Source organism: Fistularia commersonii, chromosome 4, assembly GCF_037954325.1.
Source record: "Fistularia commersonii isolate RoL2024-O1a breed Wild chromosome 4, RoL_Fcom_v1.0, whole genome shotgun sequence".
In the NCBI taxonomy this organism is placed as follows: domain Eukaryota; kingdom Metazoa; phylum Chordata; class Actinopteri; order Syngnathiformes; family Fistulariidae; genus Fistularia; species Fistularia commersonii.
Window position 1 is genome coordinate 3,462,400 of NC_141287.1, and position 25,828 is coordinate 3,488,227.

Sequence of the window (25,828 nt, forward strand, 5' to 3'; positions counted from 1 at the left end):
ACTCTGTTTTTCTTCTTTTATAATCTTATTTTTTATTCCGCCGCTTAGCAGGCCCTTCCCAACAAGCCCCACGTTCGGGGTGGCAAATTTTAATATCGGGGTGGAGCTGACGCGCGGAGAGACGAACAATCTCCATAATTAAGTGCTAAAACTTGACAGACCTATAAATCACCGTGCACACAACCCCGCGGAATTAATGAAACCATTCCTAAGTGTTGCTTAAAAAAAGGCAAAATACAAAGAGAGGCGTTAGTTATTAAGCAGTAGCTTGTGCTAAAACATACGACTTTGAACATGAAGCCAGAAGTGGACTGTTTTTTCCCACTCAAGGTAAAGATATCTGTGAAAACTGAGCCAATTTGTCGATTCCATCCATGTGCCTGCTTTGGATCACAAGGAAACCTTTAATAAGCATAGACTTCCCTCTGCTGACAGCGGGGTATCCAGGGAGGAGAAGCAAACATGAAAAATGACTCGACAGAGGCGTTCGGCAGATATCCCATAATCCAAGGCGATGCATGTATGTAAAACTCCACGCCCCTCAGATGGTGTCCTCCGGGTCACGGCCGGTGAAAGTCATTATCCATTCCAGAGGTCCCCGACCCCCCGGCCAGGGACCGTCTGTTGTCGGGCCGCAAAGGAAGAATTAGGTGGCTTAAAATGACATTTTTTGCCGCGAGTCTCCCGGGTGTTTTATTTCAAACTCCTGCTCGGGTCAGTCGGCAAGCTAACCCTTGCTAACACGGCCCACAAACATACGTCACAAGAGCCAACGACACGATGCCGGAAGGGTCTCGGTACCAGCAAAGATCTGCATTTAAGAGTCATGGCAACCATGGATCCCTCTGAAATATCTTCTCCACACGGGACCGAGCACCACCCGACATCGTACCGTTGCGAGGCGGCTTTTCTGCGGTGACATCGACAGAAAAAAAGGTTACGGCGTGGACTGGACATCAGGAGTGTCTACCATCGGCCCCACATGGGACGGTCCAACTCCTGAGAAACAAGCCTTTCTTCCCACTAGTCCATGGAAAAGTGGTCTGTCATGAAAGTGGTCCAAAAGGATTGAGGACCTGGAGAGAGCTGGAGCCTCGAGGTGGACCCGGACTGGTACATCTCAGGGACGTCCAGCCATTCACGCGCCTGGACAATGCAGGGTCACCGGTGAGCTTCCTGCTTGTTTTTGGACAGTGGAAGGAACCCAACGCAGACATCGGACAACAGAAAGGCCTCCCATGGGACCTTCTTGAAGCTCTAACCACTGCACCGCCATGCGTTCATTCAAAGATAAACCAGTCAATATTCGTCTTCTTGTCCACGGGCAGGTACTGAAGTACCCATGAAGGACCAGCTTGGGCGGCCATATTGGCCGAGCGCTCCGTTGGTCAGACCGTCCGACCTCCTCTCCGTCCTTGACGAGAATAGAAGGATTATCGGCTAACCGCTGCTGAGGAGGTGGTGGGGGGGGTTTAAAACAGTGCCGCGGGTGTTTTCGCCCCCCCGCTGCATCCAAAGCACCGGCGTGGACCTCAAGTGAGGCTTTGCTTTGGACTCTATCTGCACTTAACCTCCTCCGCCCTCCACCCCCAGCACACAGATGGTGGGCGGCGTTTACTCCTGATGCTAAACACAACTAATTAGCCGCTATCTGCTAATTAGAAACACGCGTCAAATCGAGTGGGCCGGAGGATTTAAAATACACTCATCATTTGATAAGCAAGGTGACTTTTTTAATGAGGCACGATTGTTGCATACTCGCTGTTCGTCTGATTTGCGCATTTTGTTATTTTTGATTTTGACTTCCATGGCGGGGTTTGCATACGATAGCGCGCCGTGTTTGGCATTCCTAGCGCGTCGTTCTCAGGAGGCCCATCCTTGCAGCGCCGGTTGAATCTGCACCTCTATTACTTCAAAAAAAAAAAAAAAAAATTTCCAAGCCCCTGCAGTCGGATGAATGACGCCGCTATAAAAGACGTTGCGGAATCACCCGCTAACATGAAGAAGGCTGACACACAAAGGTTCACGCAGAAGGTTGGCAGGTGTCCTCACCACGGCGAACCACCGAGTGACTTTAATTAGCGGCGGGGTTCTTGGTTGAAGATCTCTTTGGATCGGGGATTGCTTGTTTGAGCTGTGAAAGCAAAGCATCGGCCACGATATGACAGGAGAGCTAATTGCATTTTGTGTGTGTGTGTGTGTGTGTGTGTGTGTGTGTGAAAAAAGATCCTTGCCCATAGCGATAGCAAGAGCTGGTGCCAGGTTAAGTGCTTGTGAAATGTCTCCGCTAATGCAATCCTGTCTCGTTGAACTGTGTCCCGGTAATAGATTGCAAAGCAAACGAGAAAAGAGATTATTTTGGAGCAGAAAAATAGAGCCTGATGGACAAATAATTTGTGTAATTATTGAAAGTCACACCGCGGCGTGTCGCCGCGGCGACAGGTCGGGGGACGGCTTCCGGGCGGGTCCTGCACCGCGACGCTGTCGCTTCATTGTCGAGGAAGATAAGCCGTAATTGGGCGACGGCTTGGGGAGGAGGGGGGAACCGAAAGGCTGCCTGCGAGGGATCTCCATCAGCAAAGCCTCCGCTCATTCCATGGAAAATAAATGAGTGAAGTTCACGCAGAACTGAGGAACGTTACTGGACTCCTGCTGGTTGGTGATTGGATGCTGGATCCACTTGGGGGAGGTTGATTGGCTTTGGCTTTTTGTCCTTCATTAGGCGATTAGAGCTTCCCTTTCCAGCCAGAAGGTCCCTGGTTGGTCCCCTCCGGGTTCCTCCTCGGAGATCCCAAATTGCCCGGATGTGTGAAGACCTCGAGTGTCTGCATGTCTCTATATGTCGCCCTCTGATTGGACCTCTTGCCCAATGACATCTGTCCCTGCGGCCAATCATCTGCCTCCATCCGACCCTCTCCTCTCACCCCTACAACGTTCCTGTTCTCCTCCACTCCATCCATAAACCTCTTCTGTGGTCCTCCACCGGACCTTCTGCCTGGCAGGATGTCCACTATCCCTCCTCTGTCCATATCCAAACCATCTCAGTGAGACTATTTTCCAAACATCTCACAGATACTGTCCTCTTGATGGACTCCTTCCTCATCGTCCCCATCGAGCCAAGAGGAACCTTCTCATCTTCATCTCCACCACATCGGAGGTCCTCACATGCGGCTGCAGCAGCAGGAACATCTGCGTCCGCCTGGTCTTCACACCGACACTGACTCCTGCTGCTGTTAAAGAACAGCCTGTTTGATTGTGGTGTTTTGACACACACACACGCATACACACGCACACACACACACACACACACACACACACACACACCAGTACGCGTCAGTTGCATTTGATATCCGCTGAGGTTTCTGCACTCTGCATATCTTTGTGGAGAAGCAACGGTGGCGTCAGGGTTGCATCAGACACGGACGTGCTGAGGTGGTGTGGCGTTCCTCTGAGGAGACCCGCTGGAGCTCCAGGACGGGGAGTTTCGGGTCGCTCGTCCTCTGAGTCTTCTGACGCTTCGCTTATTGATGAATCGACGCAGACGGAGGCGTTGTTTAGCAGCATGGAAGCGCCGCGGTCGACAGATAAACCGGGGAAGTCGTGCCGGACCGACATCATCTGCTGACGGGAGGTGAACGCGGCGGTGTTCAGGAGCTTGGAAATCAGGGCGACCCAGGTTTCTCACTCCTTTTGCGTATTTCCTCGCTGTTGGTTTGCGATTTACACTTAAATATTTGCCAAACGATCATTTTTGTTGGTGCAAATGTGGTTTTGAATACAAATCAAACAAATAATCCCTCTAGAGTTTCCTATCATCAGGACCAGGAAAGGTTGCTTTTTGCTGGACACCGAACTGTGGAACCTCCTGATGGCCTGGTTAGCGCGTCGCAGGCTAGCCACGCTACGATAGCCATTCAGAGGTGCACGCTAGCCACGCTATGACAGCTGTTTAGAGTTGCACGCTAGCCACGCTACAACAGCCATTCAGAGTTGCACACTAGCAGCGCTAAGACAGCCATTCAGAGTTGCACGCTAGCCACGCTACGACAACCATTCAGAGTTGCACGCTAGCCATGCTACGACAGCCATTCAGAGTTGCACGCTAGCCACGCTACGACAACCATTCAGAGTTGCACGCTAGCCATGCTACAACAGCCTTTCAGAGTTGCACACTAGCTGCGCTACAACAGCCTTTCAGAGTTGCACGCTAGCAACGCTACGACAACCATTCGGAGTTGCTCGTAGCCAAGCTACGACAGCCATTCAGAGTTGCACGCTAGCCAAGCTACGACAGCCATTCGGAGTCGCACGCTAGCCACGCTACAACAGCCATTCAGAGTTGCAAGCCAGCCATGCTACGACAGCCATTCAGAGTTGCACGCTAGCCACGCTAATACAGCCATTCAGAGTTTCACGCTAGCCATGCTACGACAGCCTTTCAGAGTTGCACACTAGCAGCACTACGACAGCCATTCAGAGTTGCACGCTAGCCACTCTACGACAGCCATTCGGAGTTGCACGCTAGCCACGCTACAACAGACATTCAGAGTTTCACGCTAGCCACGCTACAACAGCCATTCAGAGTTGCATGCTTGCAACGCGCTAGCCACTCTATGACAGCCATTCAGAGTTGCACGCTAGCCACTCTATGACAGCCATTCAGAGTTGCACGCTAGCCACGCTATGACAGCCATTGTAGTTGCACGCTAGCCACGCTACAACAGCCATTCAGAGTTTCACGCTAGCCACGCTACGATAGCCATTCAGAGTTACACACTTGCAACGCGCTAGCCACTCTATGACAGCCATTCAGAGTTGCAAGCTAGCCACGCTACGACCGCCATTCAGAATTAACGCTAGCCACGCTACGTAGCACTCTGGGTTTTGACGCCCTCTGAAAACATCGGAGCGGAAACCATTTGCCCCGGATGCGCGATGCATTCAATGACACTCCAGTCCTGAAGTGACTCTCATGGAGAGAACATTTGCTTTTGACCGAAGTCGAGATTGTAACGATGCCACAAATCCACAGCGTGTTTGTCAGGCGATACAAAAAAAATGTTTTTCAACCGTCCACATTTAGCGTTTGCCGTTCATTTGCTGTTTGCCCGACCAGGGAGGTGAACTTCAGTCCTTCCACAGCTGAGCCGCTCCGTAAACATAGAATCATCATTTAGCAACTGCTTGCATGCAAAATATAAAAAATACTACTGCTATCATCGTCATCGTCGGGTTCTCCTGCAAACATCCACGGACGATCCGCCCCCTCCGGCCCCGCTGACCTCCGGTAAATAAGGTGATCGAACTAATAATCAATCATAGCTTCTGACCAATTGGGAATCATTACACGCCCCCCTGACCCGGGTCGGTTTAATGCTAATCCAATGCATTACTAAATGTAATTCATATTTATAGCTACTCCTTTTCCTGTTGTGTTAACCGCTCGCCGATCCAGCACCGGCTGCTTTATGGCCCGGATGTGAGCGCGGCTCCGCCATTAGGACTGCCGATCGATCGATTATTTATTAAGCTAATTCCAAAGACCGAGCGGGAAAAATAGTGTACGTGTTAAAAGGTGCGTCCCATTTGCTGGTCTCACGGAAAAGATCTCGTCCCGTTGGGTTGTAACAGACGCTCGCACACACACACACACACACAGACATAGCATTGCTGGAGATGGATAGCTTTGTGCAGAGAGCATGTAAACAAGGGAGAAAAAGCACCTCCTCCCAGGGATGTTCTCCACCTGGTTCTTGTAGGTCCACAAGTGGCACCTAAACTTTATGACCAAAGTATTTAATCGCCTGCCTTGACTCAGATATGAACTTAAGTGACATCTCATTCCCGATCCGCAGGGTTCAATCTGATGTGTGTCCACCCTTTGCAGCTGTAACAGCTTCAGCTCTTCTGGGAAGGTTGTCCAGGAGTGTGTTTATGGGGATTTTCGGCCAGATGTGCATTTGTGAGGTCACACACTGATGCTGGACGAGAAGGCCTGGTTCTCAGCCTCCGCTCTGATTCCTCCCAGGTGTTCTATGGGGTCAGGACTCGAGTTCTCAAGTTCATCCACAGCAGACTCCGTCATCCATGTCTTTATGGATCTTGCTTTGTGCACTGTTGCACCATCATGGTAGAAAAGGAAGGGTCCAGCTCCAAACTGTTACCACAAAGTCGGGAGCATGGAATTGTCCAAAATGTCTCGGTACGCCAGAGCTTTCAGAGTTCCTTTCGCTGGAACTAAGGGGCCGAGGCCAGATCCTGGAAAACAAGCCCACACCATAATCCACCCTCCACCAAACTTCACACTTGGCACCATGCAGTCAGACGAGTAGCATTCTCCTGAAGCTCTCTGTGCACTGTTCTTCAGCTCATCTGAAGGCCACATGAAGTTTGGAGGTCGGTAGCGATGGGCTCTGTAGAAAGTTGTGGACCTCTTCTCAGGGGCCTTCACTGTGCACCAGAGGTTCTCGCTGCTCAGGACGCTCTCCATGGTCCCCCTGTAGAAGGTGCACACGATGGAGGCCGGGGCTCCTTGAGCTTTCTGGGTGGCACAGGATTGTTGGTCCAAGAGAGGTCTTCTGTGACTGCTCACCATCTCCATGGTCAGAGGAGCATCCTGGGTGCTTGACGTCCTGAAGCCCGCAACGATCATTTGGCACGTAGCATGTACATGGTGGTACGTGGTTCAGAGCATGTTGAAAAATCGTCGATGGAGAAATCGCCTGAGGGAGCAGCCATTTAATAACAATAATAATAACAATTGGTCCTTTAATAATCCCTGTGGGGGAAATTCGTTCTCTGCAGTGAACCCATCACGGATGAACCATGAGAAGAAGGCTGCGGTCCACTAGTGCCAAGGAGGCAGTTAGTTAGTTAGTTAGTTAGTCCTCTTACACGAGATGCGTGGAGCCAACCGTGGCAACCGGGTTTCTCCATCTGGGTCTGTCGTTGGCAAGTTGCCGTGCCTGTGCAAGGCTCATATTGCAGGCCTTGAGGTCCTGGGCCACAACATCAGCACCTCTGGATCTTCTCCATAAAGGCCAAGATGGAGCTTGTGGGATGTTCGGCAGGCAAGCGGATGATGTGGCCATACCATCGAACTCCCCGCATTGCTTCGAGGCGAGATGCTGGGGGCTGCTGGGTTCCATCTCTTAGGGTCTTGTTGGTGACATGCTGGGTCCAGCTGATGCCTTCCAATGTCCTGAGGGCCCTGGAGTCAAATCCATCAAGCCATAGTTTGGGAGCCATAGAGTAGGACAGAGACGACCGAGGCGTTGTAGACCTGGAGCTTTGTCATCAGGGACCAAGGAGCGGATTAATGGGTTTCGGGAGGCAGTTAGGGGTTCAGTGTCTTGCTCAACAACACTTCAACACACTAGGAGGAGCCAGGAATTGGACCAGGAATGTTTGACTCCAAAGACAATTGCTCTACCCCCCCAAAAAAGTACGCTTTCTGCCCATCAGGGAATCGAATCCCAGACCGGCAGAGATACTGTCCACCGTCCTAACAAGGAGCTTCAAATATATCCATCAGGATCAAACATCTCCCAGTGAGTGGAGAACATCGGCTGTTTCCTACATCGAGGTTGATTCTTTGCAAGCGCAAGGGAGTCGTGGACCCTCCTCTGAGGCTCCGCCCCCTTCTGCAACCAAGCGCTCCGTCGCTCTTCAACATCGCCGCGGTTACTTTGGGTAACCTTGTTAATATACCGAGCACACGGCCTCCCCGAGCATATGCTGGCTTGCCCCGCCGTGTCCGTCGCCGTCTTCAGACAAATTAATTTCTCCGAGTTTGCCTTCAGCAGCAGGTCGGGCCCGTCGCACAGCTGTTGCAACCGACCGCAGCGCTTTGGAAAAAAGTCTCTCGGCCCCGTGAATCTTTCATTTTGGCAGAAAGCACCGAGCGGCGTGTGAATCACCAGAGATGATAAAGCACTTAATCAACCTTTACCTTCATCAACGGGACGCTGAGAGTTATCCTGCATGGAAAAAAAAATCAAATTAAGTCCAGGGGGGATTTCCTGTTTTTTTTTTTTTTTTTTTTCCCCCACAACTCTTTTAAAATGACCAAGTCAAGATGATTTGCAAACAACAACATAAATTAATTCACATGCAGCCACACCTTGACTTCGGAGAAGGACACAAACGACTAAATGAACGAAACCTATTAATCCGTTCCAGACCTTTGTTTTCTTACATTTTTTAAAAAGTTCATAATAATAATAAAATAATAACACTATCAAAGGAACATCAAGAGATAAAGTAGTTTTATTAAGATGACAGCTCTCGACCCTTAACTTCCTGGTTACACACTTCATGCTACCAGCTAAGCTAACTTTGCTACACTTTATGTTTAAACTCCATTTGTTCATTAAGCTGATGGACGGCAGCCAACTGCTCAGGGTAAACCATGATGGGTTTATTGCGGAGAAGGAATTTCCCCACGAGGGATTAATAAAAAATAATCATAAATTATCACGGGCGGAGCGAAGCCGTCCACATTCGTCCGTCCACATTCCCACCGAATCCGCGTAAATATCTTACCTTGCATGATGACCAACGCCATTCTGGACACGTTGTCTCACGCTGAAAGGAATCAGATGTCGTCCCGTCCCGACAGCAAGGACTACGTTTTCAATTTAGTGCTCGTCTCCAATTGCACGACGCATTTTCAGAGCGTTTCCGTAGACGTGAGTTGCTAGCTTGGGGATCTGCTCACTGGAGTTTTGCTGAAGGTCGCCGGGTTGACCTTGCATGCACGGCGACCTTGTGTTGCAAAAGACGAGATCTCGGATTGACCGTGTGTGTGTGTGTGTGTGTGTGTGTGTGTGTGTACATAACCCACATCCCATTGGTCCAGGTGTTGAAGCAGGGCAGTTGCTTATAAATTATGAATAAATGCTTTAATAGATAAAAAAAATGTTTATATATTATACATTTGATGCCACAGGAAAGGTTTTTTTGGAGTGTTTTCACAGTTTGCCAAACCAGGCTTTAAATAAAATGTCAATTTTTTTTTTTTTTTTCAAGATCGGACATTTTTATTGTCTTTGTAAGGTTCCGCTCACAGTTTTAATGCACATTAAATCCATGGGGGTGGATGGAAGTTGAGTAACATGCCCATATTTGGACTTCCACAAAAGAGGATACTAGGCTCCGCCTCCAGATACTTACACTTTGATATAGACGTAAAAAACATTTTTTGTGAACATTTTTTAGATTGAATTGCGCAGCTTAAAGTGCAGTCCAGTCACATCCTGGTGGCCAAAAACTGTCCGTTATCCTCCATGTTTGTCTGTGGAAAACAATTTCACTCGTCCAAAACTCCTAAAGGAGTTACATTTTTTACATTTTTTTATTGGAAATCATCCAATTTGAGAAACATTCTTTTCACCAGGATTTCCATCTGTAGTTAACACACACACACACACACACACACACACACACCAGTGACGTGCGGTGAGGTTCATGGCTGGTGAGGCACTGACGTCCTTACAGTTAGATTTACAAACATATGAACCTCCAGAGTGGCTTATTCACCATTTTATTGGCAGCAGTTAATGTGTCTCGTTCAAAATATCATATCAGCGTTCTTTACATATACAAACTGTAGCATAGAAAAAAGCTCATGAAAAAAAAAACGTTATTTTCTCTTACCTTTACTTATAAATGAAGTCCATGCTGCTTTTGAAGAAAAGCATGGATAACTTGCTTGTAGAAGTCTTGCTTATCTTTCTTCACTTTTAAAAGTCTCTCTGTCTCCATGGAAATCACTGCCAGTGAAGACGGTCGTCCTTGATCGCTCCTGTTCGACTTTATGTTTTGAGTCTTTTCGGTGCTCGGAACGAGCGCTCCGCCGATGCTGTCGTAGCAAACGGTGACCACCGACTTTGCCGCCTCGTGATCAGTTTTACTGAGATCCTTCTGGGACAAGAAGTGGAGAAGCTGCCCGGGAGATTCACATTCATCCCTCAGTGTTTGTGAGCCATACAGACCCATGAGATCGGCAAAAAATAGTTGGATGGCCGCACTTGTCTTGCTAACTGTTTACTGTAGCTTGCTAATGCTAATTCTATTATTCTGAAGCCGAGTAGTAAGAGGGATCCCTGGGATCAGCGGCGCCCCCTACCTTGAGGCACCGTCACTGCGTGCCTCACCTCATGTCTCTTCGTAGTCGTTACAAAAAACATGTTAGTTTTTGACCAAAAACATTCAACACATCTGCTAAAATGTAGTTCATATATTAAAAGTGTGTTTTTAATAGTGACATCCACAGGGACAGCAATACGGCCTCAGTGCATAGCATGCTAGCACAGTTAGCATTATCATTTCGCAATTCATAGTGAGCACGTCTCTTCTTCTTATTCGAACGGTAAATGTGATTTTTTTTTAGCGATTTTGAAAAAAATAACTAAAAATGATGAAGCTACGTGGAAAATAACTTTATAGTACAAATCACTGGATAAATATAACCATTTCATTTTTTTTTTTTGTCTTTTCACGATGACAGGTGAGGCCCGGCCTCCCCCTGCCTCTCCTGACTGCACCTCACTGACACACACACACACACACACCCACCCACACACACACACATCGGCACTATATTTTATTTTCAAATGTAACCAGGAATGATTGAATGTCATTTCTGTTTAGAAAATGTCTGTCCCCTCAGGCAAAATCTAAACTAACGACCCTATCGTTGTTCTTCTTTTCCCCTCCCAACTTCCTGCTTGTCATGCACTGCTAATACGGACATCCACGCAGGCCCAGGTCAGTGCCGTTTACTCTGTACTCATGCTCTTCCTTAGCCTATGCAGACCCCATGCATGCCGACTAAAGCTAACTTTCCAAACGGACGGATTTAAAGAATCCAGAACTCGAGCCATGTCGAGTTCACGCACCTATTTTTCTTCCCGTATTTGCAGTTTCGTGACGGTTCACGCGACGGCTCCTTATCCGGCCATTGTGGACGTTTGGGATATTTCTGAAACGGCGTTATATTTACGGCTTGTGCTGCCGGAGTATTTGCCGGTTTACCCAGCAGGGGCATCTGCAGGGACAGATGGGAGATGATGAGGGAGTGTAATAGGCATCTGTGTGGCCCCGCAGGGGAGGGAAAACTCAACCATCACCCCCTCTGCTGCGCAAACACACACACACACTCATCCCATTACGGCCCGTCGTCGCTTTTAAACAAATCGTCCTCCAGAGCACACCTTGTACCGCGGCCGACCGCGACCCAGACGGAGGGGGAATCGGTTTCCGGGAGCGTTTGCGTCGCGGAGAAGGGAAAAGACTTAACATCCATCCGCTTCCAACCTCACCCTCCTCGCCATGGTCATTGGTTTTACACGCCGCTGCCTCATATCATCACAACACAACTGCTTCTCTGTGCAAAGCTTGCATTCATTTCTCAAGTGACGACCATTTAGTTACATTTTTTTGTCTCGCAAGGCCGTCCTTTTGTCTGAAACTCAGAATTAGACGTTTATTGTCACCTGTTTAGTTTGAATACGGAGCTGACAAGAGTCCTTTTTTACAAGCGGTGTTACCAGAACCTCCAAAACCTTTCTCAGCGAATGTGTGTGTGTGTGTGTGTATAAACTCATGTATAAATATTGCCCAAAAAATAAAGGGAACACATAAACAGCACGATGTAACTCCAAGTCAGTCACATTTCTTTAAAATCAGGCTTTCCACTCGGGAAGCAACACTGATTCATTTTGACCTGTTTTAAGGACATTATATTATACATTTTATAGGTTGGATAAGCCTGTAATCTGTTTTTTCCCTTTCCAATTTTAATTGTGACCCCCAATCTAGACCTCCATGGGTTAATACATTTGATTTGACTTGATTTGTATGTAAAAATGATCATTCATTCAGATCTACGATGTGTCATTTTAGTTCCCTTTATTTTTCTAAGAGTGTATATACCATCCTGACTCTTGTATATTAATAAAAAAAAAAAAGAAAAAAAACACAAATCAGTTTTCCCTCCTGCCTTTTAACCTATCCTGTGTGCAAAAAAAAAATCTCAGCACTGTCCGGTGCCCAATTGTGTGTGTGTGTGTGTGCGTGTGTGTATTTTCCATGTACACTATTCTAGCTGATTTGTAAACCTGTCCATTTTTTCCAGGTTGCATTTCATTTGCTTTCCCTTGGTAATGCGTTTTTCTCCATGTGCCCATGTGTGTGTGCGTGTGTGTGTGTGTGTGTGTGTGTGTGTGCCCATATGTGCAGGTGTATGAAGCCGTGCCATGCCACGGCGATTGCAGCCAGTACGAGTGGCGGACCGAGCCCTGGTCCATTTGCACCATCAACAGCGTGGGCGACTCTCCAGCCTGCGGGGAAGGAGTCCAGAGCCGTAAGATCAGGTCAGTGGGCGTCTCCGCGGCTTGGCGGCGTCTCCGCGGCGCCCGGCCGAGAGACGGCCGGCACGCCGCCATTCGCCATTCACCATTCGCCATTCGCACTCAGGAGTCCCTGTGAGCGGAGGCCGGACCAGCCGGCGTAGCGTAGCGTAGCGTAGCGGCGATCTCCTCCGCTGGCGGGGCTCGGAGGCACGGCTGCGCTTTGGACCTCCGATCGGGAGGTTGGCGGTTCAGTGGCGCATCCTTGGACGAGACGCCAAACCCCCTCCGGTTCGCAGCCATCGTCCTGCTTTGCATGCTGGATACCATCAAAATGTTTATAGATTATAAAAGATGCCTCCGGCCTCGCCGCCTGGAGCGTCCAGACCAGGTCGGCAACCTTTACCGCTAGAAGAACCACCTGGAGCCGTTTTCCTAGGAGCCACAAAACCCTTCTGAAATTTAAAGTGAATGAACTTTAAATTTCAAAAAAAAAAAAAATTCAAAAATGAATGTAATGCTACACGAAATATAGCATTATATATTTTTTTGCCTTTATGATATGTATTCAAATGCACTGCGGACGGCAAAGTAGGGAATTTCGCTGTTTCTATGCTGTGCAGGTGAAAATAGAAGCTTTAAATGTATAAACAAATCGGGTTGCAGTTAACGAAATGAAACGAAACATTTCGGCGTTTGGTTGAAGGTTGCTTTTTAGAAAAATACTCAGTTGGTATTTTGTGAGTCCTTCTTGTAATTATGAAAAAAAGGCAAATTTTGTGCTGTCATCCTTTTACCGGCGCGTGGAGTCGTTTGTCAAGAGCGACAAAAATATTTGAACAGGTTTTATTTAGATGTTGTGAGATCGCCGTGATCTTCAAATTTAAAATGACATTTTGAAAATGAAACTAAAACAAAATACGTTTGAATCAAATACTCGTTGATTATTGATTGAAAGCCACCGGGAGCCGCATCAGACGGATCCAAAACCCTGGTCTAGATCAGGGTTTCCCAACCGTTTTTGAGCCACGGCACATATTTTACATTAGAAAAATCAGTTTTTAACGAATTAGAATGAAACTGTAGTCTCAATTTACTTTGTGTGAAATCTAATATATCTAATATCTGTAGGTCCGTCAAGAAATTTCCCACTGATGTGCAACTTTTCCAGAACACTTTTTTTCAATGTCCGAAGACATGTCATCAATATGTCTGAAAATGGTATTATTTGAAAGAACTCTGGCTATTTCTTTATCAACGCCAGAGCCGAGCATTTCTGCTCCAATGATTTGGCCGGCAGGTCGTATTAATGTTTTGCTGTTTGGATTTAGAGACGAGTTCAGCAACTTTATAGCAGCTTTCACCGCTTTCTCACTCGTCTTGGTCGTTTTCAACAACGCTGCCTGTTTGTTTACGCAGATACAAGTACCGTCATTTCCGGACGATAAGCCGCGACTTTTTTCACGTAAACAACGATGCGGCTAATAAATGCTAACGAGCTTCACGCCGCTAAAACGTTTATCCTCGTCACATCGGACCGGGAAATTCTGAGTCCGTTCAACTCCGACACCGAAGAAGACGACTTTTGCGGTTTTAGCACGCAGGAGGAAGACCGCGATAGCGACCGGCTAGCCGGTGCGGCTTATATGAAGGTGCGCCCTATAGTCCGGAAATTACGGTACTTTTTATTTTAAAAATGTATCACGCAAAGCGTCACTAATCACTCTGATACACAGATGTTAACTCACCACCCGTTGCCATGGAATGGACACGCTGCCCACATAGACATAGGAAGACACATTATTTGCGTTGGATAGATAATTTTCAGACCAATCAGGTGAAAGCGGTCATTTTTCCACGGCGCACCTGATGATCTCTCAGTGGTTTGGAAACACTGGTCTAGACAAACCTGTGTGTGAGCTCAGAACATCCAGGGTGTGACGTTCTGAGCTGGTTCTCAGGCGGATCACTTCCATAACGTCCACTCAAGAACACCATCAGTTCATAATGACCCCCTTGAGAGCTTTAGAAGATAGTGTGGAATGTGTGTGTGTGTGTGTGTGTGTGTGTGTGTGTGGCGTCCTGCTTGACGGCAGAAGACGAACATGTTTGAGACTAATGGAGGTGTTCCTTGTCTCCTCAGGCATCGCTGCCGTGTGGAGGAGAAGAGCAGGACATTAGCGCGGGACATTTCCATCATTAGCAAAATCACTTTAATGCGTTTTTCAATTGGCACTTTAATACAAAAAGAATTGTGCTTTAAAAACGCCACGCGAGGCTCCTTCAAGCACTTTCCATTTTCTTTTATTGTCGGAAAATCATCTACATATTGAGACATCTTTGACAGAAACCCTCTCAGGGAGGTAACCAGAGATGTTTGGAAGCTGGGGAGTACAGTAAACCCTTGTTTTTGGCGGGGTCACGTTCCAAAAAGAACCCGTGATAGGCAAAATCCGGGAAGTAGAAACCTTTATTTTATTTTTTTACAATTATTATGCGATTAGATACTCTGTTATACATTGAAAAGAAAGAACAAACCATTTTACAGGCTCAATCATTTGTTTCACAAATAAAAGTACTGTACTTTAGAAACGTTTTTTTCTACAAATAACTTCTGTACTGTCAAATAATAATTTTAATCATCAATGTGAACAGAAGGCTTCAAATGGCGGAGATTAGCTCCGCCCACCGCGACCCAAGTCATTGGATTAAACAGGAAAAAATTAAAAATGATTATGAGAAAAACTGCGGACAGTTGCAACCCTTTTTGCATCCTTATTAAAACTTATTCCTGCTGTCGTCCTTATGTTTTTTTCTTCCTTCTTTATGGAACGAACGGAAGATTCATTCATTCCGTAATGCCGACCTCCAGCCGCATAGCTTTTAGCTTCCCTTAGCATGTCCAGAAGTTTAACTTTATCTGCCATAGATAGCATCTTCCGCTGCCTTTTGGGCCCTGCAAGGTGCTTTTGTCGCTCCAGAGCGTTTTGTCAACATCATGGGTTTTAGAGAAACTCCAAATTGCGAGAGAATTTGCACGTACGTCATGTAAATCTAGCAAGCTGTTTTACGTACGTGTACATATTAAACTGCAATGTTATTGACGCACAGGTAGAGAAGAAGCGGAGTGACTTTTTAGCCAATCAGAATGCAGAACACGATGCACCATGCAAATCCAGGAAGTAGCGAAACCGTGAAAAGTAAACCGCGTTATAGCGAGGGATCACTGTATTCAGAAACAGCGGAACGAACTCCCGGTCGAGCTCAACGGTGTTTATCCTTGAAGGTGTTGAAAGAGTTCTACAAACCTTTGGTTCTCGGCGAGCTGACCTTCTGCCCGGAGTGTCTTCTCACATGGCTCCGCCTGGGAGGAGGACGTATCTGGAGCTGTCGGTTCAGAAGCCTATAAAGACGTTATATATGTTGTCATGTGTTTCCATAAAGTTCCGATAAAAGCTAGCACGCTCCTCCGCAGCGGCAGACCAGAGATGAGCCGGAGGTTACGGTTCATCCCGAATTTACAATCTCAAAAGTGACTCTAGTTTGTTGATAAAACCAAAAAACTCCAATTGCACCACCTGGAAAATACCTGTAAAAATGAAGTCTACGGCATTTATGGCAGGATTGCAAGGATGTGTTGCGATTCCTCCAGGGACTAATTATGCAGCTTCTCTGCCAGGTGTGTGAAGAAGGGAACGAGGAGCGAGGAGGTCGGCGCTGTGGAGGATAGTCTCTGCCATCCCGACGAAATGCCACCGAGAGCTCGGGTTTGCCTCCTGGCCTGCCCGAGCGACTGTGTCATGGCGCCCTGGGGACCGTGGAGCAACTGCCCGCCGGTGAGATGCCGTAATTAAAAGACTCCGGTTGTGTGATGAGTTCGGTAATTCGTTGTGCAAACGGCATAATTGAAGATCACTCCCGTAATTGGAGGGTAGCGGACCCGGAGAAATACCGAGGCGTCGCCACATTCGGTATCTTCCGATTTGTACGCTCGTCTTCTGCGGGGCATCGGAGGTTGTCGTTGGGAGGTTGTCAACTGGAACTAAGGCGAGGCTGCCGGAGTGCCGTAAGTCCTGGACCGACAAAGACGAATGTACGTTTGAGAGTGCGACGACGGGCATGCGGTCGGCTCAGGTCTGCGGAGAAGTGCTAATTGATAATGTCACGCAAGTCATTTGGCAAAAGAGCCTGAAAGATGGACTCCCGCTGTGAGACGCTTCGACGGTAACTACCCTTTGGGGAGTTTGCTGACGGGATCGGGTCCAAACGTTTGGCTCCACGTGCGCTTTGGAGTGAGGAGTTATATGATCGATGAAGAACACCATCCAGGTGAGCACGGTCCCTAACGGGCCAGAACGTCCAGATTTAGCACACGGCGTAGCGTCCTTTATGGAACCATCTCATACATGTCGCTACTCCTCATTAAGGCTACAAGTCTCGCCCAATTTCTCGAAGATGCATCACTTCTTACTCTTGCTGCTTCTTCACGGTGGGGAGTTTCAGCTAGCCAGGAAAAGGACGGTCCCGAGGAAACACTTGACTCTTGGGTCCAACCAGGGTTCACACCTGGAGAAGCTGCTCGGGCCAAGATGTAGCCTGACACATGACTCTTTGGTCCAATCAGGGGTTCCACCTGGTTGGGTCACCTCATTTGGAGCTTGACAGGGTTTGTTGAAGCCAAATGTGAGTCTTCTCTCGCCATCAGTCATCAGGGTTACATGAATGGACTCATGGGAAGCAACTGGCAGGCTCTGCCATCAAGCATCTCCTCTGTTGGACATACAGTAGACAGCTTCTTCTAAAATCCCCCTGTTATCCCTGGATCAGAGGAATGAAGCCACAGAACCGTCATTTTAAACCCGTCCAACTTCGGAGACGGATCATGGCTGAAAAGAACAGCTTTTTATGAAATCCCACGAATCTCACCACCAAAAATACGCCCGACAAGCAATGACCACTTGGCGGGATCCCCGAACTTTAGGGGTGGAGCAGCAGTTGCCAGAGTGCCTCATTCAAGAAGAGTATCACAGTTCTTTTTTTTTTTTGTTGCCAAAATGTTTGACTTTTGGTTCATTTCTTAAACCTTTGACCCTCTCTTTGAATAATCCAGGATTTTTTTTTTTTTTTTTTTTTGTAGAAAGAAGGATATTGAACTGTCTTTACACTCTGACCCTTCCAAAATCACAAATGTCCACTGTTTGGAGAGGCTTTTTGGGTTCCATCTCAAGAATAAGTTTTTTCTTTTTTGGTCATCCTAGAGTAGATCAGTCAGGTATTTTGACCGAAACAAGAAGGCTACGTTCTGGTTTGATGGCAGATACACCAGAAAGAGTCCGGCGGGGCGATAATGTGTGACCTTTTTAAAGCAGTTGGGGTTTTAGAAAAACCCTTGCCTACGCCTGAAGTCCCAGGACATCAAGAGTTAAAGAATCCTCAGGGTAGCCTCTGTGTCCGCTGTGGTGTTTTCCACGTCGGCGGACTAAACGGGTTTGAATCAGCGGTCGAATAATCCAAGGCCGTACTCTCTGCTCTGTAGGCTACAGTTTACCTACAGAGGGATCACAAGGAAGAAATGTTACCCCCATATATGGTTCCCACAGGGCAAGAGAGGGGCACTTGATAATAATATGTGATTGCCGGAGTCAGGGGGGCAGCTACGGAGGAGGCCAGGAGCAATCCTACATGATGACATGATGCAGTCGGATGGAGCTATTTGGATTCTGCTCATCGCAGAACGGTAGAAATAACTGTACTGAACCTCAGGAACATGTACAAGTGAGCACTCCGGGGTGCAGCAATCCCAAGAGCGTACTGTCGGAGACAACAACTCATCCCTGGGGTCTGTGAGATCATCGCCTTGGACTTAGAGAGTACACAGCAGGAATCTGTAGGTGAAAGACAGATCTTGGATAAGTTGCAGAGAAGATGGAGTTTGAGGAGGGACGATTTGCAAAAGGTGACGCCGTTGACGGGGCGAGATTAGAACTTGAGTTTTTTTCAGTTGTGCAACCTTTTGGAACCCATAAAATCTCAACACTGATGAAGAGTGCTGACTTTATGGATGTTTTTCTTGCGTTGCATCGAAACTTTTCCACCCCCGTTTGGACGGTATTGTGTTACCTTCAAGCTTGCAAGCAATGGTTGGGTCCCAGCTGACTCTGGAATTGCGCCCTTCCAGACAGTTCTCAAATCTTTCCCTTGGGATGTGCTGGATGTGCCCTCCCCTAGCTTGGGGGTTACTGCGCCGAGTGACCCCAATCACGCTTTTGCACCAAACATCTTCTCTAACCCCTCCATGAAGCCCTGGTGTTTCTCCAGCTCTTCTTGAGTTCTCATCCTGATATTGCCATCACTTGGAATCGTGACATCCATTATTAGCGCTGTCTTCCGCAACTAGTCCTCCACTACTGTGTCCAGTTGGTTCGCCATCACCAGTTTGTCCATCTGGAACTACAAGTCCCACATTCTCTTGACTGGGTCATTCTGGATCTCCTTGGAGGTGTCTTCCATCTGGATCTTGGGCCCTCCAGTCCATGTTCAGTAAAGATATGCCTCTGCCACCTGATTATGATGGTCCATGTATGCCTTCCCGTTCAGCCGTTCAACCTGCTGTCATTATTACAAGAGGGAAGAAATTCAGGTCCCACTCAAGATGAGAGAAAGCACAAGTGTATCAGAGTTGTCCACTCTAACATAAGAATTACTTTGAATCCACACCATTAACTCCCCCGAAGCAACCTTCATCTCACTAAACATCTCCATTCGTAAAATGTTTTCACCATCATTGCTTTGGGCGGATTTTAGTTGAGTGTGAAATAGTTTGAATGAGAGTCATACGTCCGAGCCCCGAGGCTGCAGCTCCGTGCAGGGAAAACCTAAGTGTCTGTTATATTTGGAGTTTGCTTAGAGTGGTGTCTGTTACAATTTAGGGGATTGTAAACAAGGGAGGACCGATGCATCCCTGCGGTGCGTCTGGAGACACACATCAATTCCTTGCTGATTCTCGTTTGGCTATTCATTTTGAGGCGGCTGTTGCTCATTTGGCTGAGCAGGTGTCCCCGGCGTGTCCGACGAGCGCCATTCACGGCAGCGCTTAAATCGTGCTCCTTCCTTGTCAGTGTGTCCGTTCACGCTGACACCTTCTTCCAGGTGTTGTAAGGGACAAGGCAAGACCGCTACTTGAATGGACACATGCCTGAAAAGTGGAGGAAAGCCAAAGCATACATGTCTAGTAGACTGACCCCACCTCTGTCTGGTGACCTTATATGCATTTTTTGGGGGGGGTTGAAAGACTCCTTACCAGGCTCCTCTTGAGCAGACCAATCCAACGCCTAGCATGGTCACTTCCTACAACACCGGCATTTAGGCCTCAAACCAAGAGGCGCTGTCCTGTTGTGCCTATGTGCCCCTCTTACTGGAATAGCGGTCATCTTGGAAACCAAAGTTCCCGGTTACATGCCAGAGCAAGTCGCTGCACCCCTGACCAGTCAGTCGCCGCCCGCTGCTCAGGGTTCATCCACAACGGTTCAACGCAGAGGAAAAAGACTCACTGATGTTGTGCCGAATGTGACAAAACAAAGGGATGTCGCTCTTATTCTGACGGGCGAGAGCTTGCGATATTAATACCCTTCACAGCAAACAAAAGATCTCACCAGAGTGACGATAACAAACACCACAAAAGCGCCGTCTACCACCTTCCAGGGACATACCGCTCATTTTGCGTCGCTGCAAAAAACGTACATTCGAGACGGCTCCTCTTGTTTTGCGCGCCGGGATAAAAATGACCCGGCATCGCGCGACGACGGACGGCAGGCGACAGTCGCCGAGGAAACATCAGGGCTTGCGGGGCCTGCTGTCGAGCGGCGAGCCTCACAGGGAGGAGGCTCATTAGCCGCTGACAGTGATGGAGGTGCATGTTCTTGTGCATCAGGACCGAGAGGCCGGGCCAAGACCTTTATCTGGTCCCCTAGAGACAGCTGGCGCTTGCGCCGCATTCAGCACTTTCACGCCCCTTCCATCTGCAGCCCGAGCATCTGGCAGGACTCGTTTCCACATTCTCATCACTCCTCCTCCCTCCCCCGGTGGATATTAGGTAAATATGTTTTTCATATTTATCGTAATTGGCCTCTTAAATGTTATCGCGCCTCCTCCTCCTCCCTCCTCGTGCTTTTAAACGCACAGAGAGGAAATCAATACGCTGAAATCAGTTTTCCTCCACCTGCCTTGCATGATTATTCAGACGGCGAGCTCCGGATAATTGAATATTTATCGAGCGGTTAAGGTTGCCGTCGACGTTCGTTTCTCAAAAATGTTTAATGCCGTTGAACCCGGCGGGGCCGCGGAGAACCTCACACCCCTCCGTGTCGGACACCAGAACATTTGTCAACTCCGAAACCGCAAAATCCCACCCAGGAATAAGAAGTTGACGGCCATTATTGAAATATTAACGCGCAGACACCGGGAGGAACCAGAAATGTAACCATCCGCCTTCTCATTCACGCATCGGCGGACCTCCTTTGTGTGTTTGGACTGCGCGAGGAACCCGGAGAACCTTGAGGAACCCAACGCAGAGACTTTCTGGAAGAAGGAGTTGAAGGGGTCTATCTTCAGGCCTCCTGCTAAGATCTGATTCTTCTTACTTTGACTTTGAACGTCCCAGAAACGTGACGGGGATTTCAAAAAGCAACATGTTCTAACATCGTACCACTGATCGCAGCTCAGTGAGGTCTTGGAGATACAGTCTTCTTCTTCTTCCTCTTCTTCTTCTTCTTCTGACTCATCGGTTTCTGAGGCGGCAGAAGGAATGGAAACCTTGATCAGGTTCCTTTTCATTTGTCATATCAAAGCGATTTAAACAGCTTTGGAAGATCTACGACGCCTTTTACCGTGTTTTGTCGCTAATTACAGAGCGGAATTAATAAAACGGCAAACATGAAGAAACTATTAAGGAAGGAGGTGAAAGGAAAAATACATCTTCTTCTTCTTCAGGGTCTCCACAGCCAATCATCTGCCTCCATCTAACCCTCTCCTCCTCTCACACCAGCTCTCCTCTTCCAAGCTTCCATCCCGGAACCTCCTGCCTGGCAGCTCCAACCTCAGTATCCTTCTACCCAGATCTTCTCCGTCCCATCCATCCAAACCATCTGGGTGTGACTTTACCTCCAGATCATCTACCATGTGCCGTCCTTCTGATGGACTCCTTCCTGATCCTCTCCATCCTCCCATCTTCATCTGTGTCCACCTTTCTCTCCTCACAGAGGTCCCAGATATGTGACCTCCAGCCGTTCATCTTCTCAATCCTCAGTAGATACCCACAGCTACACTTTGGTAGAACGTTGAGGATGATGTTTCTCCTCTCTGGTCCCTCCAAGGAATGTTCTCCGGGCGCTGAGAGGATCCGCGGTCGTAGCGTCCTCCGCCTCCCTGCGGCCGGAAGCCCCGGCTGCCCCGAGAAGGTCCAATCACACCCCTGCGTCCTCAACACCAGCTGCTTCTCCTTCCGGTACAGAGTCTCAGGTAGGAGACATCTGAGCTTCTGCGTCCACGTGCACGAGGCGCTCGCGTTGAGTTGTGTTTGTGCGCCGCAGACTGGAGCACCTGCCAGCTAAGCGCTAACGCCGTCTGCGGCCGGGGATTGAGGCGGCGCCTGCTGGACTGCGTCCGAAGCGACGGGGAGGTGGTGGATCTGCAGGAGTGCCAGCGGGTGAGTTCACTCAGGGAGCTTTAAGAATAAGAATAGGAATAGGAATAGGAATAGGAATAGGAATAGGAATAAGACTAAGACTAAGAATAAGAATAAGAATAGGAATACGAATACGAATACGAATAAGAATAGGAATAATAATAAGACTAAAACTAAGAATAAGAATAAGAATAGGAATACGAATAAGAATAGGAATAAGAATAAGAATAGGAATAATAATAAGACTAAGACTAAGAATAGGAATAGGAATAATAATAAGAATAAGAAAAGGAAGAAGAATAAGACTAAGACTAAGAATAAGACTAAGAATAAGAATGAGAATAGGAATAATAATAAGACGAATAAGAATAGGAATAAGAATAAGAATAAGACTAAGACTAAAACTAAGAATAATAATAAGTATAATAAGAAGAAGAAGAAGAAGAAGAAGAAGAATAAACCTAAGAATAAGAATAAAAATAAGAATAAGAATAAGAATAAGAATAAACCTAAGAATAAGAATAAGAATAAGAATAAGAATAAGAACAACTTTATTTATCCTGAAGGAAGTTGTTGATAATAACGATATTAAATAATAGTAGGAAATTGTGAAAAACAGTCCAAAAAAAAGGGGGGGAGAGTAAGAAATACAAATAAAAGTATAAAGTGTCAAAGTCAAGGTTATAAAGTGTTTTAAGGTCTTAAGTACAAAGATTTGAAGATTCCCGGCAGCTTAAGGACTTGCTAAGAATGTCACGCTTCTGATTATTTTGTTGTTTTTTTTTATTCTTAGGTCGGGTTTTTATTTGGATGGGGTCTTATTTTGTTATGGTGGCCTTTTATTGTTTTATGTTGGACTTTTATTTTGGAGTGTCCCGCTTTTATTTTGTAGACTATCAGTTTACTCGGGTTCGCTTGGCCTGTTGTTTTGATGTGTTGGGTTTTTGATTTGATTTCTATTGTGCCTTTTATTTGTTGGTCTTTAATTCTGTTATCTGGGGTTTTGATGGGTTTTTATTTTGTTTTGTTTGCTTTTATTTTGTCATCCTGGGCTTCTATTTTGTCATCTGTGGCTTTTCTGAAGTTGGGCTTTTTATTATCTCATGTTGGGCTTCTATTTTGATGGATTTTATTATGTTTTGTGTGCTTTTATTTTGTTAGATTGGGTTTTTATTTTGGAATGCCGCAGTTAAATGACGCGAATCATCCGTTTCCTCGTTTGTCCCGTGTGTTTTCATTTCGATATGTCTGGCTTTTATATTGTACTGCTTTTATATTGTTATTATTTGAGTTTCTCCTCCAGTCACGTCCTCCGTATTTGCAAATGCACTGTATTTTCCTGACACGCCGAGTTGTTGAAAGCGAGGTCAAAGTTGCCGAGTTCAGTCAACAGTGTTGGCTGAGCTTTGAATGAATAAGTAGAAGCTTCTGTGAGCCCTGGAGATGTTTCCTTTCCGTCGGGCCGCTGCCGCCCACGCATCTCCATCCAGAGAGCATCGGATCACGTCTTTCAGCCCGGCATCTTCTCCAGCAGAAGATCCAAAGGATTAATGGGTTCGATAGCGGTCAGATGTTTTCTTTCCGACAAGCCCTTCCAGGTAGAGCAGGTCTGGACCAGGAGAGACAGATCCTGTTCCAACGTGGGCGGCCTTCTGCCTGGACCAGAGATAACCAGTACCAGCACAGTAGTTGTATTGCTGCTAATAGCATTAGCTAATAGCCCAAATGACACAACTAAACTAGAATATTCATAACAACCGCAGTCGCCTGGAGAGACGCCGCCATAGGTCAAGCCCCGCCCCCTGGAAACCTGTCCAATGAGAGAGGAGAAGGACTCCGGAGAAGATCTGAGGTTGCCGTCATGGGTGCAGGAGGCGGGAAGGAGTCCGGGGGGCACATGGGGTAGCAGCATCAAAAATGCATTAAGAATAAAGTTTAAAAAATACTTTTAAAAAGAGAAAAAAAAGATAAGATAAGATATGTCTGGCTTTTATCTTATCTTTTATCTTATCTTATCTTATCTTAAAAAAGAAAAAAGAGAATAATATATACCGTAATTTCCGGACTATAGGGCGCACCTCAATATTAGCTGCACCAGCTAGCCGGTCGCTATCTCGGGCTTCTTCCTGCGCACTAAAACTGTCAACGTCGTCTTCTTCAATGTCGGAGTTGAACGGACTCAGAATTTCCCCGTCATTTCATCGGTCCGATGTGACGACGATAAATGTTTTAGCGGTGTGAAGCTTGTTAGCACCTACCCCTAAAAAAAAGTCCATATATTAGCCGCACCAGCTAGCCGGTCGCTATCTCGGGCTTCTTCCTGCGTGCTAAAACCGTCAAAATCGTCGTCTTCGGTGTCGGAGTTGAACGGACTCAGAATTTCCCCGTCATTTCATCGGTCTGATGTGACGAGGATTAACGTTTTTAGCGGCGTGAAGCTCGTTAGCGTCCCCAAAAAACATCCATATATTAGCCGCATCGTTGTTAACGTGAAAAAAGTCACGGCTTATCGTCCGGAAATGACGGTAATAACAATAGAGTAATACATGTGTATATATATATTATATAGAGACAGTAATATATACACATAATATAGCATATATATATATAACTTACTATACAAAACTGTGCAAAATTGTAAAAAAAATATTCAGCATTTATAAAATAAATATATAATCGGGGGCTTGCAGGGCGATGATGGTTCGCAATGTTGATGGGAATACAGAAGTTGGACATCTCTGGGCACAAAGGTCTGGGGACAAAGCTAGAAGCTAAGCTAATGCTAACAATAACCTCGGGGTTTGATGCGCAAAGGGAGGAGACGGAGACGGGTAGATGTTTGATAAGGATCTGAACCTCGTCCTCACATCTGCGCCGGTCTTCTCCCCACAGCCTGGTCCACCCTGGAGCCTGGTGGAGAGCTGCGTGGTGACCTGCCCCGTCAGCTGCATGCTCTCTGATTGGTCGCCGTGGGCGCCGTGCACGCACACTTGCGGCAGCCAAGGTAGGTCCAGAGCAAGCAAGCGAATCCTTGTTTGCATTCTGCAAAGCACCATCATGAACCCACAGCGGCAGCATTTGGAGAGATTAAAACATCTCCCCTCGAAGCCTTTCGTCAATAATTCAATGTGTAGATATTCATGAAAGCTAAAGCTCAGGAATCTCCATGGTTGGACCTTCATCGAAGTGTAGCAGGAGGTATTCGAAGCCGTTCTGTTGGCAGAGCAGAGGAACAGGTGGAGGAACATCTGGAGAGGTCGAGGTGGGATCTTGTGAGGAGGAACCTGAGAGGAACGGTGAGGCTACAGGGAGATGGAGAAGGTGGAGGAGTTTAAGGACCGAGGATCTGTGGTGGAGGAACCTGTGGAGAAGATGGAGAACAGGGTATCAGGCGGAATGAAAGGAAAGGAGGTGCAGATGAAGATGAGAAGATGAGAGCAGCCATGTTTGGGTTGGAGACACTGAGGAGAAGATAGATCAGAGATGAAGATGTGGAGGTTCTTTGGAAGTGAAGAGTCTTTGGAAGTGAAGAGACAACACATGTCCCTCTGACATGTGTTGTCAGAGGGACAACACATGGTGGAGTTCTGTAGATAAAGTCAACCTGAGATGGTTTGGAGATGGACAGAGAAGGGATGGAGATGGAGAAGCTCTTGGTGACCATGGAGGAGGAGAGAAGAAGGTGGAGGAGAAGAAGTGTCCTCTAACAACCCTAATGCTGATTAGTTGTTAGAACCAGCATCAGGGTAACGTGAAAGTTCACAGTTAAGGAGGTTAACAGCTCGTGTGTGTG

The 25,828-nt window shown here is 47.2% G+C and overlaps 1 protein-coding gene across 1 annotated transcript in view; it reads left to right on the plus strand.

Annotated features, from left to right (window-relative positions):
• Nucleotides 1-25,828, plus strand: part of thsd7ba (thrombospondin, type I, domain containing 7Ba) — a 172,377-nt gene that overhangs the window by 130,387 nt on the left and 16,162 nt on the right. The window contains exons 16-20 of the mRNA XM_086144727.1: nucleotides 12,244-12,377; nucleotides 16,033-16,189; nucleotides 21,725-21,869; nucleotides 21,941-22,056; nucleotides 24,928-25,039. Of these exons, the coding sequence (XP_086000853.1) occupies nucleotides 12,244-12,377; nucleotides 16,033-16,189; nucleotides 21,725-21,869; nucleotides 21,941-22,056; nucleotides 24,928-25,039 (664 nt within the window). The remainder of the gene's footprint in view (nucleotides 1-12,243; nucleotides 12,378-16,032; nucleotides 16,190-21,724; nucleotides 21,870-21,940; nucleotides 22,057-24,927; nucleotides 25,040-25,828) is intronic.